At 56.6% G+C, this 15,619-nt stretch overlaps 1 protein-coding gene across 3 annotated transcripts in view; it reads left to right on the forward strand.

Moving 5' to 3' along the window:
* Positions 1-15,619, forward strand: part of KIAA0513 (KIAA0513 ortholog) — a 65,377-nt gene extending 49,758 nt beyond the window's left edge. The window contains exons 5-13 of one of the 3 annotated variants that reach the window (XM_025371313.1): positions 1,217-1,287; positions 2,736-2,943; positions 3,723-3,763; positions 4,231-4,309; positions 6,587-6,664; positions 7,840-7,869; positions 11,722-11,802; positions 12,170-12,264; positions 13,363-15,619. In XM_025371313.1, coding sequence (XP_025227098.1) covers positions 1,217-1,287; positions 2,736-2,943; positions 3,723-3,763; positions 4,231-4,309; positions 6,587-6,664; positions 7,840-7,869; positions 11,722-11,802; positions 12,170-12,264; positions 13,363-13,412 — 733 coding nt within the window. In that variant the 3' untranslated portion in view covers positions 13,413-15,619. Of the gene's footprint in view, positions 1-1,216; positions 1,288-2,735; positions 2,944-3,722; positions 3,764-4,230; positions 5,047-6,586; positions 6,665-7,839; positions 7,870-11,721; positions 11,803-12,169; positions 12,265-13,362 lie in introns of those variants that run through there. The other 2 variants (XM_025371314.1, XM_025371315.1) reach the window with 2 other exon arrangements.

Raw genomic sequence — 15,619 nt, forward strand, 5'->3', positions numbered from 1 at the left:
TACACAAGTAAGTTGGGGAGGGAGGGGTTAAAGTCCCAACCTGCCAAAACACAAAGATTCTTGCCATCACTTGGTCCCTGAGCATATATATGTTTGTATAGTTGCAAAAACAAAGTGAAACAAAAACTCTTTTAATATTTAGACAATATGGGATTTTTTAGTTTTATAATCTTTAGTTTGTTAAACATCTTTAGTTTTTACTTTGTCTTTTATAGTTTTATTACTAGTTTAGTTAGTTTTTTATATAAAAAGATAAAAATGGCCCTTAATCCCACTGTCTAGATAATTTCTTTTGACTCGTAAAGTAATAATTGTCCAAAGTTAAAACCTAAACAGAAAAGAAAAGTCTAAAAGGGATCAGGGGCCGGGCGCGGTGGCTCAAGCCTGTAATCCCAGCACTTTGGGAGGCCGAGACGGGCGGATCACGAGGTCAGGAGATCAAGACCATCCTGGCTAACACGGTGAAACCCCGTCTCTACTAAAAATACAAAAAACTAGCCGGGCGAGGTGGCGGGCGCCTGTAGTCCCAGCTACTCGGGAGGCTGAGGCAGGAGAATGGCGTAAACCCAGGAGGCGGAGCTTGCAGTGAGCTGAGATCCGGCCACTGCACTCCAGCCTGGGCGACAGAGCGAGACTCCGCCTCAAAAAAAAAAAAAAAAAAAAAAAAAAAAGGGATCAGGATAGAAAGACAAAGAAACCTGCAATACAAAGGAATGGCCCCGCCCAAGACCAAGACCCGCTGGATCAGAGGCTCTACCTCCTGATGCCCCACCACCGATGCTGTGGGCAGGAGCCTGAGAGCCACAGATGCGGAGAAGGTCCTCCAACTTACTGCTAATTCCTGAGAAGGCAAGGGCTGGAGAGCCAGGTGGCCTGGGCCACAGGTGTGTGCTGAGACTTGAGGCCCAGCTTCTTGTGCACTGAGACTTGAGGCCTGGCTCTGCTCCTGGGCGTCGAGTTGAGCTTCCCGGGCCCTGGCTTTTACCTTTTCAGTGAAAGAAGCCAGGCAGGCAGACCACAAACTCCTTCCCATTCAGTCAGTCCCAGGCCATGTGCCTGTATGTAGCTCTCCTAATGGAACTCAGGGAGATTGTTTTGTGCGTCTCCAGTGGGGGAAGGTATTAATTGGGACACATGTGTCAAGTGTCTCAGCGATGGCTTGCAAGGAGAAGCAAGTGGAGCGATCTTTAGCCGTGAACCTTGCCTCTTGTTTCAGGTGTCATCAGATGGATGACTTTGGGCCTGCCAAGAACCTCATGACCATGTGCTTCACCTACTACCACATCGGTAAGACACGGGTGGGCTGATGTGGGGTTCACCCACAGGATCCTGAGGCTCGCCAGCCAATAATGTGTCAGCGGAAGCTTTCTTCACGGTTAAAAGCAAAAGCTACGGGGCCTCCAGAGAACAGAGGACGCTGGTGTTAGGGAGGAGTGAGACTTCAGAGAAAACATGGTCCGAATCATGGGGTGGGAGGTTGACTGACCAGGGTGCAAAGGAAACTCCTGAGCTGATAGGAGAAACATGCTAGGCAGGACGTTTTATGGTGGAGGCAGGAACTGCTGGATGTGAAGATAATCAGTTTTATGTTTTACCAAAACAAGACACGGTTGGTTATTGGAGGGTGGTGGGGAGCAGCCGTCTAGGATCTGAAGTGGCAGAGAGTGCCCAGGGATGGGCTGGAGATGGCTTATGAGGAGTGTGGACTGTTCTTGATGCTGAGGCTATGATATCTCTTCTGCCTCATTGTGTTGGAACTTTCTGGTACATTGGAGCTCAAGGGCTTCCTGCGTGAGTCTCCTTGGGCTGCAGCAACAGGAATAGGAATCGTTCAGGCCACCATAAGTGGAAGGTTGCTGGAAGCCTCCACGTGGACTGGAGCTGGGTCAGGGAGGTGCTAGGCCCCGACCCCCCGTGCTGTCCTCTCACGGTACCTGCATGCTCACTCTTGGGGTATGTGTATCTGCTCCCCCTCCCACAGCTGTCCTCTCCGCACCCCTCAGTTCATTTGGTCCAACTGCCATGGCTGGTGTCCCAGCCACACCAGCAGGCAAGCCCTTCCCGCCAGGCCACTCATCAGCTGCTTTGGGTGGAGTGGGAACCCCCCAGTACAGCCTTTGGCTCTTCCTTTTTGAAGAACAGATAGACCCATAATGAATAGACGCTGCTTCCTGAGACAGGGCTACCCACAGCAGCTTCAACTAGTAAGGACACCCTGCCAGGGCCTACAGAGAACCTTTGACTTATAGTGGGCACTGGGGCCCATGGGGGTACGTCATCCTGCGGGGGTGCCAGGGCCTCGTGTCCGTCCATTGGCTAAGGGAGTTTGGGTGCCAGGGCTCCCCACCCCCCTGCTGTCTCCGCACTCCCATTTCAGGGGCCTGGTGCCCAGCTGGCTTCTGCCTCCCTGGCGCTGGCATGGTCGGGCCTCTGCCCTCGCCTCCCTGCAGACCCTGCCACCTGGGCCGGGCTCCAGCCTGCATCTCCTTTGCTCCCTCCCTGCTCCTAGTGGCTTCTCTGTGCACAGCAGGTGCTGAGAGTGCTCACGGGGAGCAGGGCCCCCACTTCCTCATCCTGGGCCGGCTGAGCCTGCACCACCCCTGTCCTGGGCTGAGGAGGGAGGCTCCTGTATCCCCACTGCACAGGACCCCTGCGGGGCTCCCCCTGGGCCTCTGCAGTTAGCAGGTGCAGACCCCGGCCTCACTGGCCTCGTCTTGTTCCCTGTCTCGTCCAAGGAAAACCACAGCTGCTGCCCCCGGAGGCCCGGGAGAAGCCCGCGGGCAGCATCGACTCCTACCTGAAATCCGCAAACAGCTGGCTGGCTGAGAAGAAGGACATCGCCGAGCGGCTGCTGAAGAACACCTCGGCCAGGACAGAGAATGTCAAGGGCTTCTTCGGGGGGCTGGAGACCAAGCTGAAGGGGCCCCTGGCCAGGAGGAACGAGTACGTGTGGCCTTGGGGTCCCTCCCACCTGCATGGGACGGGGGAGAAGCTGGTGTGGAGCTCGGGTGGGGGCAGCAGGGAGGGTTCGAGTGAGGCCCAGAGACTGTCAGGAGCACTGCGCTGCCCAGCCGCCTCTGCCCCCACAGCTTGCTATGGTCTGCAAAGCTGAGCCCCCCAGTGACATGCAGGGATGTCCCTGGGGGCCACACTCCCTGGGACTGATGAGGAGCCCAGGGGATTGTCCGATGGCAGAGGGAACTGCAGCCCCTCCACTCTGTCTCCTCTGTCCCCTCCATCCCCTGGCTGGACCAAGAGTGAGTGTTTGTGGAACACGGTCTTGAGTCACAGGAGAAAAACACTGTTCCCAGGAGAGCGGGGCTGTGACAGACACTTGAGGAACACTTTGGGGACAGGCACATCAGAAATAGACTCATAGAAGCTATGACTTCCACAAGGAGGAGGGATGCGGCAGCCAGAGGGAGCCCCGGGGTCCCCTCTTCCCACCCATGGCTGGGCCGCAGCCAGGTGCCTTGGCCTCCTCCTCTGCCCCATTCAGCTTTGGATTCAGAGAAAATGACATAAAGAAACCTCAATGCCACATTTCCTGAATTCTGAAACACTGGCAGTTGACAAACAGAGCCTTGATTTCATAAAAGGCTTTTCAGAGCAAGCCATATTAAATGTAGCCAGTCCCACCTGAGAAGTATAGAACAGCGTCTTTGAGTTGAGAAAGTGTGGTGTGAGTCGCATCTGTCGTCATGGTGCCTTCTTTCCCTCAGGGAAGACGAGAGCAAACCCCAGGAGAAACGGCCCAGGGCTGGTGAGTCTGCCCAGGCAACAGCAGGAGATGCCTGGCCCACACCCCCTCAGCCAGCACACAAGCAGGTGCACGGCCTCTGGGGCTTTCCTGCCTCCACGGAGCACAGGAACCTTGCCCTGGCTGATGCCCCAGTTGCTTCCCAGCTCCCGTGGTCTGTATTTTCTCACTGAGTTTCTGTGGAAGAGCCACTTTTCTAAGGAGGAACTAAATTCCTTAATCCCAGGAAGGCTAAGGGTTACCGCGAGGGGCTGCGGCTGTGCTGTGGAACCATCCCTCAGAGGAAGTCCTTATTGCCGGGTGGGAATAGCACCATTACTGGCTCTGGCTAGCAGAAAAGCCATGGTGGAGTTTGCACCACGTGTTTCTGTGGCATTCGGGGAGAAACTGGCTGCTGGGAGGCTGTCGCCCGGGGTTTGCCAACAGCGGGCACGCAGCCGGAGCTGCTTTCAGCCTTTCTTCTCCCACAGTGACCGTGTACAGCCCCGAGGACGAAAAGAAGGGGGAGAAGATCTACCTGTACACGCACCTGAAGCAGCAGCCCATCTGGTAAGGCCGAGCCCGTGGCTTCCTGTCACCCTCTTACGGGGCCAGCAGTCACTCCCCAGGATCACTTCTAGTTGCCTTTGTCCCCATCACAATGGCAGAATTCTTACACCCCCCAGGGTGGCAGAATAAAAAGATGAACCCTCACAGGCATTGGCGAGGATGTGGAGAAATTGGAGGTCTCCTGTATGGCTAGGAGGAATGTAAATGGAGCAGCCGCTGTGGAAACAGTCTGGCAGTTCCTTTAAAGGTGAAACACAGAGTTACCCTGTGAGCCAGCAGCTCTACTCCTAGGAGTCACCCAAGAGAAAAACGTGTCCTCACAAAACCTTGTACAAATGTCTGTAGCAACGTCATTTATTATGGCCCCAAAGTGGAAACCACCTTCATGGCCGTCCAGTAATGAATGGGTAAACAAAATCCATCCATTGCATGAAATATTAGCCAGCCATGAAAAGGAATGGCATGCCGCTCCACGCTGCAGCAGGGATAGGCCTGGGAAACGTGTGAAACTCAGTGGAAGAAGCCAGGCACAGAAGCCCACGTATTGTATCATCCCTGTGAAATGTCCAGAATAGCAGATTCCTAGAGACATAGCAGATGACTGATAGCCCGGGCAGAGGGCGCGGAATGGGGAGCAGGGCATGACTGCTGATGGGGATGGGGTTTCTTTATAGGATGAGGGAATGTTCTGGAAATGGTGGCTGCACAACTCTGTGAATACACTAAAAGTTACTGAATTGTGTATTTTAGAGGGCGAATTTCATGGCATGTGAATTATATCCCAATTAAGCTCTTACATGTATATAAATGAATGAAGGTGATGGTTGAAGTGAGACCAGTGTTGCAGGGGAAATCTTGGCCACCCTGGCGTATGGCCCAGCTCTGCAGATGATGGTCAGGCTGCGCTAATCTCTCTGAAGCCTCTCAACATATTTTAGAGTGCTTTGCTAGCACCTGGAATCAGTGTCCGACAGGCCCTCCCTCCCCTGAAGATCACAGTTGGCTGTGGTGCATTCTGCTTATTAACCAAGCAAGGGCTACTTAAGGAGCTTGGCCAGGGAGTGCCGCAGGGACCCAGAGGGCAGAGGGCAGGGCTGGAGCTGTAGGAAGGCCCTTGAGGCTGGACCCGGTTCCCGTGGAAGCAGAGGACGGGGAGAAGCTGGCGCGCTTTGTCCCGCCTTCTGGTGATTCAGCTCAGCTCCTCTGTCCTTGACTTGGCTGCTGTCTTTTCATTGTTGCTTGGCAAACTTTTCTGTGAAGGGCCAGATAATAAATATGTTAGGCTTTGCGGGCCAGATGGTCTCTGCTGCAGCCACACCACTATGCTGTTGTAGCGTGAACACCACCAGAGACGTTGTATAAATGTATGAGCGTGGCTTGTTCCAATAAAACTTTATTTACAGAAACAAGCCGCCGGCCTGCTTCAGCCTACACACCATAGTTTGCCAACCCCTGATGTTCTTTAAGAAGGATTTTTCTGCTGGGCGCTGTGGCTCATGCCTGTGATCCCAGCACTTTGGGAGGCCAAGGCGGGCGGATTACCTGTGGTCAGGAGTTCGAGACCAGCCTGGTCAACGTGGCGAAACCCCCATCTCTACTAAAAATACAAAATTAGCCTGGTGTGGTGATGTGTGCCTGTAATCCCAGCTACTCAGGAGGCTGAGGCAGGAGAATGCTTGAACCTGGGAGGCAGAGGTTGCAGTGAGCGGAGATCACGCCATTGAAATCCAGCCTGGGCAACAAGAGTGAAACTCCATCTCAAAAAAAAAAAAAAAAACCCAAAGAATGTTTTTTCCTTGAGTGTCCCCATGAACGTTAGTTCTCTCGGCACACGACGTGTTGCTGCCGGGTTCCCATTTATGTTACTAGACCCTGATGCAGAAAAGCACATCTTCCCAGCCCTGTGCTTCCTCTTGGGAGTCCCAGCAGGAAAGGCGGAAGAAGAAAACGGCCCGCCTCTGTGTCCTACAGATGGTGGCTTCAGCTCTGCCCGCCAGCGCCCTCCTGCCCGCGGTGCAGCCCGAGATAGCGTAGTTTTCCCTCCCACTTGCACCGTCTCTCCTAAGAGATACGCAGCCACCGGGAGCCCCAGGGAAACAGCTTTATTTAGATCAAGCCATATGCTCAGTTCTTCCTTCTCAGCCCTACCTCTCTGAGACTTTTTTAGAAGCTCAGACAGATGTGAGACACTGCCCTTATTTATCCCTCAAGTGGCCCACGACCTGTGTCCTCCCGGCCTCCCCTTGGAGAGAGTGTGACTAAGGCTCTGTCTTGCAGGCACACACTGAGGTTCTGGAATGCAGCCTTTTTTGACGCTGTCCATTGTGAGAGGACAAAGCGATCTCCCACTACCAGGTAGGAGCAAAGTGTGGCCCCATTTGGCCTCAGGAAAAAGGACCAGGGAGTGGCTTTATTTCGCGGTTGCGGAAGAGGAGAGCAGAAGAGCAGCTGAGTGGACGTGTCTGGTTTTTCTTCACCCCGTCATGGCCCTGGTGCCCTGCAAGCTGCCTGAGGGTCTCGGCTTCATGGGTGGGGGTGCTCAGCTTGCATGAGCGCTTTCTGTCCTGGGGCTCTGGCATGACTTGGCCTGACCCTCCTAAAATTGCCAGCTCCCACTAATACCATCAGGACCCCTGCTCCCGGGCCCACCCTGCTGTTTGCTGAACAAAATCAGCATCCTGGGGATGAACGCCTGGAGCAGGGTCCGGGGAGGAAGGGCTGGCCACCTCCCCCGAGACTTTGCCCTCGAGAGCTGGTGCCTGGTGAATGCAGTTGCCGCTCGCAACTCACCTCTTGGGTCTGCAGCCTGACCAGACCTTCCCAGCTTCGCTGAGGGCCACCTCGCACATGGCAGCAGGGAGGGGCTGGCACCCACTCCACGGGGGCCGATGCCATAGCAAGCAAAGGTGCCATCCACCGTGTACAGCGACACGACAGCGAGGGACAGCAGCCCCCGGGGGAGCCCCTTCCAGTCGTGTGACTGAAGGCTCTGAACCTCTCTGGGCCCTGGTCTCCTCATTAATAAAGCACATCCGTCCCTCTGTAACACCAGGGAGACCCTCTACCCTTAACCCTCGTCAGGAGAGTGGGCAGATGGCTGCTGTTGGGGGGAAGACTCGAGTCTCCCAGCACTTGCCGTGTCTCAAGTGAAATTCTTCCCTCTGGGGGCAGCTAAAACCCTATCAGGGGCGAGGGACCCAGAGCATTCTGCCATGGCCGCATTTCCTGGGGAGGCACAGGGGCTCGTGGAGAGGGAAAGACGCTGAGACTGCCCGAGGACCCTCGAGAGAGACCGCGCTCTGGAGGGAGACCAGAACAGGGAAATGCTTAGATGCCTCTAGGCGGATGGGCGTTGCCTCTTTAGTTCTCAGATTTCTAGGAAGTTAATTTATTTCGAATATCCTGTCTTTCTCTGTCCCGCTCGTTTCTGCCTGTAATAACCCTCCTCTGCTTGTTCTCTTTTTACCATCCACATATCTTGCATGACTTTGACATGTTCCTTTGTTTACCTGTTTCTGCTGCCGCTCCAGAGGGGATGCTGGAGAGGAGGAGGAGAAGAGGTGTGTGTGTCCACGTGACTTTGTTCCATTTTACAGTGCGGGCTCCTGCAAAGGTCACTTCAGGTTGGGGGCTGTGCACTGTGTTGAGCTGCTGCAGCAGGCACAGCCCAGACGCAGGTGCAGCCTGGCAGCCGGCGGGGAGGGCAGCCCTGGGGAGGTGAGGCCAGCACTAGGGCAGGCTGGCAATGCATCCTGGAACTGGGCAGGTGGGAGCCTGCCAAGGCCAGAGCACTCTGAAATAGTCAGAAAACAAATGTGACACCTTGAGACGCCCTGGCGACAGCATGAGCTCGAGAGGCAAAGGCGGTGACGCCAGGGAAAGCGGGCTCCAGTTCTGGGCCAGCCGTGCTCTCTGCCAGCCGCTCCGGCCCCTTCTGAGCAGACCTGAAAGCCTCGCGCTTGGCCTCACTGTTCACACTGGAGACGTGGGTCCCGGCTCATCTGGGAAACCGCGGGTGGGGTGCAGAACCTGTCCTGTTTGCAACACCACCCACTCTCGGGTGTGCTGGGGCCGCCAGGTTGAGGAGGCACGGAAGAAGGACACACTCCCACTTTCCCAGCCGCTCGGGGATGGGGGTGCGAGGGGTCCCCGAGGAAATCCTAGAACGGGGCTGTTCCTGCCAGCCCACAGAGGGGTCTGACTCTCCCTGTTCCCCTTTCTGCGGGCTAGAATCCTCTGTGATGTGTTTTCAGAGTTGCCGATCTGCCTCTTCAAATAAGAGTCCCTGTTACGATGTCTCGCTGGAGGATGCGTGAAGTTGCCTCCTGTAATCAGTGACATGTGTGGTGTTTATTGTCGTGAGCAATCACGTTTCTTATGCAGACCTATGGCTTTTAAAGGAGCACTTAGGCCTAACAAACACCTCCTTTCATGAACAAAGCCCCTGGGTTTTCAGTGACTCTCTGGGTGACAGTGTGATTAACCAGCCTTCCAGGAACAAGTCAGCCCCACAGCCCTGGCCCTAGGAGGGCTGGGAGCATCTCAGCATCCTCTGAGAGCTGGTCGGTGCTGCTGGGGAGGGGTGGTCTGTCCTGAGCTCAGCTGAGGGGACAGCTGGCCTCCTGGGCCTTCATACCAGGGCAGATTAGCTTTGACCACACATAGCTCTGCACCGGCTCCTCATCTCTGACCGGCCCCTGAGCCTTCCCCAGAAGGCTGAATATTGCTTTGAGATTGAGGCAGGTGGCAGGGGGCGAGGTTGCCTCCAAGTCCCTAGGCAACTTCATGCCTCTAACATGCCATCTCTTTTTTGGTAACCTCTGCTGACAGCAAGAAGCCATTATCATCCTCTCTGTTTCCAGAGGCAGGTGCTTCTCCGTTCAGAAGGTTTCCCTCGCAGCAGGCGGTCAGTCCCATCCAGATTCCCACCGAGGCAGTGTAGACGCAAGTTCAGCTCGCTGTACAGTGTCAGAGCTTGATTGGCACTGGAAATTGAACTCTTTTTTGTTTTGTTTTTTGAGATGGAGTCTCGCTCTGTTGCCCAGGCTGGAGTGCGGTGGTGCAATCTCAGCTCACTGCAACCTCCACCTCCTGGGTTCAAGCTATTCTCCTGCCCCAGCTTCCCGAGTAGCTGGCATTACAGGTACTCGCCACCATGCCCGGCTGATTTTTCTTTTCTTTTCTCTTTTTTCTTTTTTCTTTTTTTTTTGAGACAGAGTTTTACTCTTGTTGCCCAGGCTGGAGTGGAGGGGTGCGATCTCAGCTTACTGCAACCTCCACCTCCTGGGTTCAAGCGATTTTCCTGCCTCAGCCTCCCAAGTAGCTGGGATTAGAGGCGCCCACCACCATGCCTGGCTAATTTCATATTTTTAGTAGAAACGGGGTTTCACCATGTTGGTCAGGCTGGTCTCAAACTCCTGACCTCAGGTGATTCACCCGCCTCAGCCTCCCAAAGTACTAGGATTACAGGCGTGAGCCACCGCACCCGGCCTAATTTTTGTATTTTTAGTAGAGATGGGGTTTTGTGATGTTGGCCAGGCTGGTCTTGAACTCCTGAACTCAGGTGATCTGACCACCTCGACCTCCCGAAGTGCTGGGATGACAGGCATGAGCCACCACGCCCGGCCTGAAGTCAGTCGTAAGAAGTGATTTTATCATGGACATTACCTCATCTGCTACTGCCAGTGACCATTTACCTCTTTCTTGAGACGTCAGGTTAAATGTCTCAGTTTTCGTCCTCACCATGGCGAGAAGAATCGCCGTGTCATCTGGCTCAGGAGAGGAGGGGCCAGGGCTCCTGTGCTGCACGACTCCAAGGGAGCCGTTCCCGTGCGGTCTGGGGTTGTGCAGGGCCCAACCTGCCCAACTGTGCGCAGCAGGCCTGCGGGTGGTGCAGGGGTTTATGTCTGAACAACCCTCAGGGGGGCTGTTTTGGGGAAAGACAGTAGGAAGGAAATGGGATAGGACTCTGCAGAGTACCTGGAAGTATATTCTGGTGTCTTCGTGGGCATCCTGCCATCAGCACGAGGAGGCCGGGAGTGACCTTTGTCCGTCACTCCCATCATGCCCCTGATGCCCTGTGATGCCTGCTAAGCTGCAGCAGTGCCAGTGACCTCTTGTGGGCCGGGGGTGGCGAGGAGCCAGGAGTTCATGTTCCTTTGTTTTGTTTCTCTTCCTCTGGCTTCTCCATGATCCCAACCTCTCACCCTCTCATACCATCCTTCTCCCCCTTCTTTGATCTTCCTCTCAACCTTATTTTAGTCAGACTCATCCATCCAGTTTTCTTTTTAAGGGGAAAGGGGCTCAAATTAATGTCTCCACGTTCGCAGCTGCCTCTGCAGGTAGCTTCTCAGATTGCCGTGGTGTCCAGGGAGTTGTGTAAGGGTCAGGAAGGCCCCAGGCCCTGCCCAAGGGGCGGGGAACGAGCCGGCAACGCAGAAAAGCTCTGTGGCAATGAGGGCTGGGAAGGAGTGGAGAGCCCCCTTGTTCTGCCCCAGACGAGGGATTAACAGCACTCCCCTCGAAAGCATGCAGCAGGTGAGCGCTCAGAGCACCCTCCCACCCCAGGCCTTGTGCGGAGAACGCGTCAGGGTCCCCCCCGGCTCCTGAAGCTCGGTGCAAACCTCGGTCGATGCCGTCTCATTGGGTTTTCAGCACTTTGTTCTCACGCCTGGGTGCTGTCTTCACTATGGTCCACAGCACCCACAGGGTCACGGTCAGAGGGGCCGGCGGGAAGCGTGGGGGCCTGGTCTGTGTTATTTAGGAAGGGGACTAGAGAGAGCATTGAGGGCCTTGAGAAAGCCAACCCAGAGAAGGCACAGCTGAGCAGGGCACAGCCCTCTTCAGGCAGGGCACAGTGTGGCCCTCCGTGCCCTCAGCCTCCGTGGAAGCTGCCATCCGCAACTGGCCTCAGGATGTCACACCTCGCCTGGCCCATCAGGCTGGTCAGGAGACAGGGTGTGATCTGAAAACGTTCCCTGGGCCACCAAGGCCCGCTGTCCTGGGATGTTGGGCAGGTCCCCTCCTTCTCTGGAGGTTTCTTCCCCGAGGACGGGCCCAGACCCCACTCTCCAGCTGTAGCGAGGCTCTGGGGCCGGCCCCGCTGCCTGTAGAATGCCTGGGTAGCCACGTGGCGCTCCGCACCTTCAGGGCCATAAAGAACACTTCTGTTTCCGCGTCTCTTTATCTTGTGAAGAGTGAGATGAACGTTGGGGACCCCAAGCGCGGTGTCAGGATCCCGGCAGGCCTTGTGGAAAGGCTCAGCACACGGCTCTCTGGTGAAAGGCACCCCCTTCTGTGCCCGGGGGGCCGTACATGGGTGCCACCAGCACCTGCGGGTCAGAGCAGGGCGAGGAGCAGGGGCAAGGACAGCACCGTCTGAGTCCCGCTCCTGTCACCTCCTGTGCTTGCAGGGAGAAGTGGTGCCACATGACGCAGGAGGAGCGCGATGATAGCCTCCGGTTCAACGAGAACATCACCTTTGGGCAGCTGGGGTAAGGGCGGGCGTGGGAAAGGGGGAGGGGAAAGAGGGGGCAGGGAGAGAGGGGGCGGGCCCACGCTGTGAGCTGTCACGACCTGTGAGCTGTCACACCCTGGGGTGCTGTGTCAGCCTGCTCTGAGGCATGGAGTTCATTACACTGGCCTCCATGCCAGCTCATAATTAATCCGCCTCCTATGAAACCCCTGGTGGCCGCAGTGCCGCAGCGAGAGTTGCTGGTGGTTAATTAGGCAGCAGTGCGTTTCAGTTTTTGCTGACAATTCCAGGCAGGCCACGGTGGGCGTCCCAGAGATGAGGGCCCAGCTCCTTGGCCCTTTCCCCTGGGAAGCCGGCGGGTGACGCTCTTGGGTTTTCTCCTGCAGCACGTTCTCGCACAACATGCTGGCCTTCGGACTGAACAAGAAGCTGTGCAATGACTTCCTGAAGAAGCAGGCTGTGATTGGCAACCTGGATGAAGGTGTGTCTGCGGGAGGCCGCTGGTGGGAGGCGGGCAGAGCTGGGGTCAGGAGCCAGTGCCGCGCCCGCTGGCGCTTCTGCACTGCCAGAAGGCATGTCGTGTTGCAGTCGGAAATGTGCTGAGCTCTGGGCAGACGGCCCTCCTCTCTCCCCAGTCTGTGTAGACGGACGCACAGGACACCTCTCGTTCCATTTGGAATCCATTTCTGCTAGATGGGATTGTGGGCATTGAGGCTGCAGCCCCGGTGTTCACAGGACAGAGGAAGAGGGGGATGCAGTGCTTGGACTCAGCTTGCACAGAGCCAAACTCTGGCCCCAAGTTGCCCCCTTCTAAATGGCTCCCGCGTGGCGTCCTTTTCTTTCTCAGACCACACTGCTATGATGAGTGCCAGGGGACAAGGGCGGTGGGGAGGGAGTTTTGAGGTTTCTCTGGAATCACTGGCTTCCGTGACAGCAGGGAAATGCTGTGACATTGACGCCCTCCTGCGCGGGGGCCAGTCCCTGTGTGCGGCCCCATCTGCTGCAAGCGTTGGTTCCTCTGCGTCGAAAAGGACTTACACTTAGGCGTGGATACGGATCGACCCATATTCTTCAGAAAATCTCGTTCTCCACCTAATTCAAGGGATCTGTGGTGGAGCGGCCTGAGGAGGCATGAGGGCGCCAGTGGCCGTTAGACTGTCTCAGAATGTTGCTAGCAGCCCCACCTCACTGGCACAGGGCAAGGGGGATGCTGCCACCTCTCCCAGTCCCCAGGGTGGCTGGACTGACTGCCCTGTGCCTGTCACAGGGTGCAGGGGCTGTGCCCCATGACACCATTTTCATAAGAAGGTGCGTTCCCAGTTTTGAGGGCCCCTTCCAGCCACCTGCTTGCCCCACAGGCGGCGTGCTGGCCAAGAGGCTGCGTGTGCAGTGCGCCCTCGTGGCACAGCCCTGCCCCGAAGCGCGCAAGCTATGTGGCCTGCGGAAGGCAGTGCAGTTCAGGAGCCGCAGCCCTGCTGCCAGGGAGGCCCTGATTCACCCCGTCCGAGTGACAAGAGCAGGACACACCTGTCCCTGTCACCATATTTCATCTGAGAAATAACATCGCTTTCTCTTCCAGAGCAATACAAGCTGCTTAGTGACCACATTGAGCAAATGGCCACTGAGTAGGCCCCAGAGGTCACACTCTGCAGGAGGACTGAGACCATGCGCCATTTTCCCGGGCCCAGTGCCCGGCCGTCACCCCACCTGTGACCTGCATGAAGCCAGCAGCACCCAGAGCCGCACCTGCTGCCCTAGAACTAGTGGTTAGAAGAATCCGCTGCTCCTTCCTCTTCTCCTCTGCCTGTGTCTGCGCCCCCCCATCCATGTGCCAAAGTGTCCCTTGGGTCACACGGCTAAAGCCAAGGTGACCAGCTGTACCCCGAGTGCCAGACTTGTGAGATGAGACCAAGAGGGAGGAGGGGAAGGACGCTGTGGTCCGTCGTGGGCCAAGGGCTGGCGAGGGTGGGGGCGGGCAAGGGATGCAGGCAGGACAGCCATGAGGTGGGGCTGCAGCCGGCATACCCAGTGGTGGAGGACTGGCCCTGCCACTCATGGTGGGCGGCCCTGGGCCACATTCCCTGCAATGAGTGCACACCTGGCTCCCATCCAGCCCTCTCAGTGTGGGGCTGTGACCGGTCCTCACTCTTCCCCAGTCTCCCTCTGTGGGGCAGGAACGGGAAGTCACAGGACCCTTGAGAAAGAAACGCCTGTTTTAGGGAGAGAGAGGGAATGGTGCAGAGGATGCTCTTGGCTGACTGGAGCAAGACCCGGCTCCCACCAGAGGGACATGCGTGTGCCCTGCAGACGGCCCGGGATCTGTGTGTCTCCGCCAGAGCCACAGCAGTGCCGAGGTGTCTGCAGTAGACCACACAGACCGTCTGACATGCGCCCACCTGGCGGACAGCTCCCTTCTGAAGCAGAGAAGGCTCTGCGGTCACGAAGCAGCGTTGTGCCGTGTGTCCCTCACAAGAAGCAGAGGAAAGAGAAGTTTCTTTAGTAGTCACTAGACAACCACCCTTTCTAAAAGCAAACAGTGCTGCTCTTTATTCCAGACAAGGCAGGAAAGTCTGAGCTGGGAGAGACAGCAGCTGGAGAGAGGCAGTTCTGTGTGACGTGTGGGGCGAGCCAGTGGCATGGACTCTGCCTCTAAGGGCTGAGCGCTGGGCCTGTGCCCCCAGGGGCTCCGGAAGGGGCTTTTTCCTTCCCCACCAGACCTTTGCAGCTCCTTCCTCCAGCCTCTGCAGAGACTCCCTTCACCTCGCAGCTACTGCCTGGGAACCATGACCCTTCTCTTCTGTGGATCTGTACCAGGCACTCCAGGCCAGCCCGTGGGCCCGGGGCCTGACCCTGACACCTGCATGCTGGGTCCAGAGCCTTCTGTTTCGCCATGCGTGGACGCTGCCAGCCTGCCTGGGGTCCCCTGCCTCCTACCCGTCGCTGCTGTGGTCCCTGACCGCCAAACAGGCCCGTGGGGCTCTCCCTCCACCCGCCATCCTCCCCTCCTGCCCTTCCTGGCTACCTCCTCTGACATTCGGTCAGATAAGTCCCGTCTTGTTTGTAAGCCTGAGAGTCACTTACCCGGCCACTGCTTGGAAGGTTTCCCTCCAGGGAATGCCTCCCCAGAATGGTCCAGAGACGAGCACAGATTGGTTGGATCACAGAATGTGTGTCTGGGGCATTATCTGAAATGTAGTGTCATCTGATGCACTTGGACCACATGTCGGCAGACTGCAGAATGGGGAGCCGGGGCTCAGGGCCCCTGACTACGTGGTGCGTGAGTGATTTCAGCCTGGCAATGCCGCTGGCCAGACTGGCCATGCTGCCAGTGCGCTCGCCATGAGTTGGGCTGGGGTGGGGGAGTTGCGCAGGCTGGGGTGCCCCTTCCCCCATCGTTGGACCCCAACGGCCGTGTCTCCACCGAATCCATTTAGAGAAACATCAGAGAGCAAGGGGTGTGCGGACGCCCCTCGCTCGGATGCCAACTGCAAATAATACACACCTCCTGCGGCGTCCAGCCACGGCTCCAGGGCACTGCTCTCCTCCCCACACCGGCGAAACTCAGGCCACACTGAGGGCTGACTGTCCGGGAGCTCCCTTCAGCCGCCTCGTTGTCAGCGTTCTTAGTCATGTATTATTCGTGTTAGTGAAACGCATTCGGCCTTTGTTCTGCGGTGCCCACAAGACTTACCCCTGCATGTGTAGGATTTTTGTTTGGAGGTTTTGTTTGATTCTGAGACTCTCTTGGGGGCACTGGAGGGCTTGGGCACAGCCTCTGGAAGGAAAGGCAGCACTGACTTCGTTGGACTTTTTTCCAAGCACTTTGACTTCAAAAA

The sequence above is a fragment of the Theropithecus gelada genome, chromosome 20 (assembly GCF_003255815.1).
Source record: "Theropithecus gelada isolate Dixy chromosome 20, Tgel_1.0, whole genome shotgun sequence".
NCBI classification, from domain to species: Eukaryota; Metazoa; Chordata; class Mammalia; order Primates; family Cercopithecidae; genus Theropithecus; species Theropithecus gelada.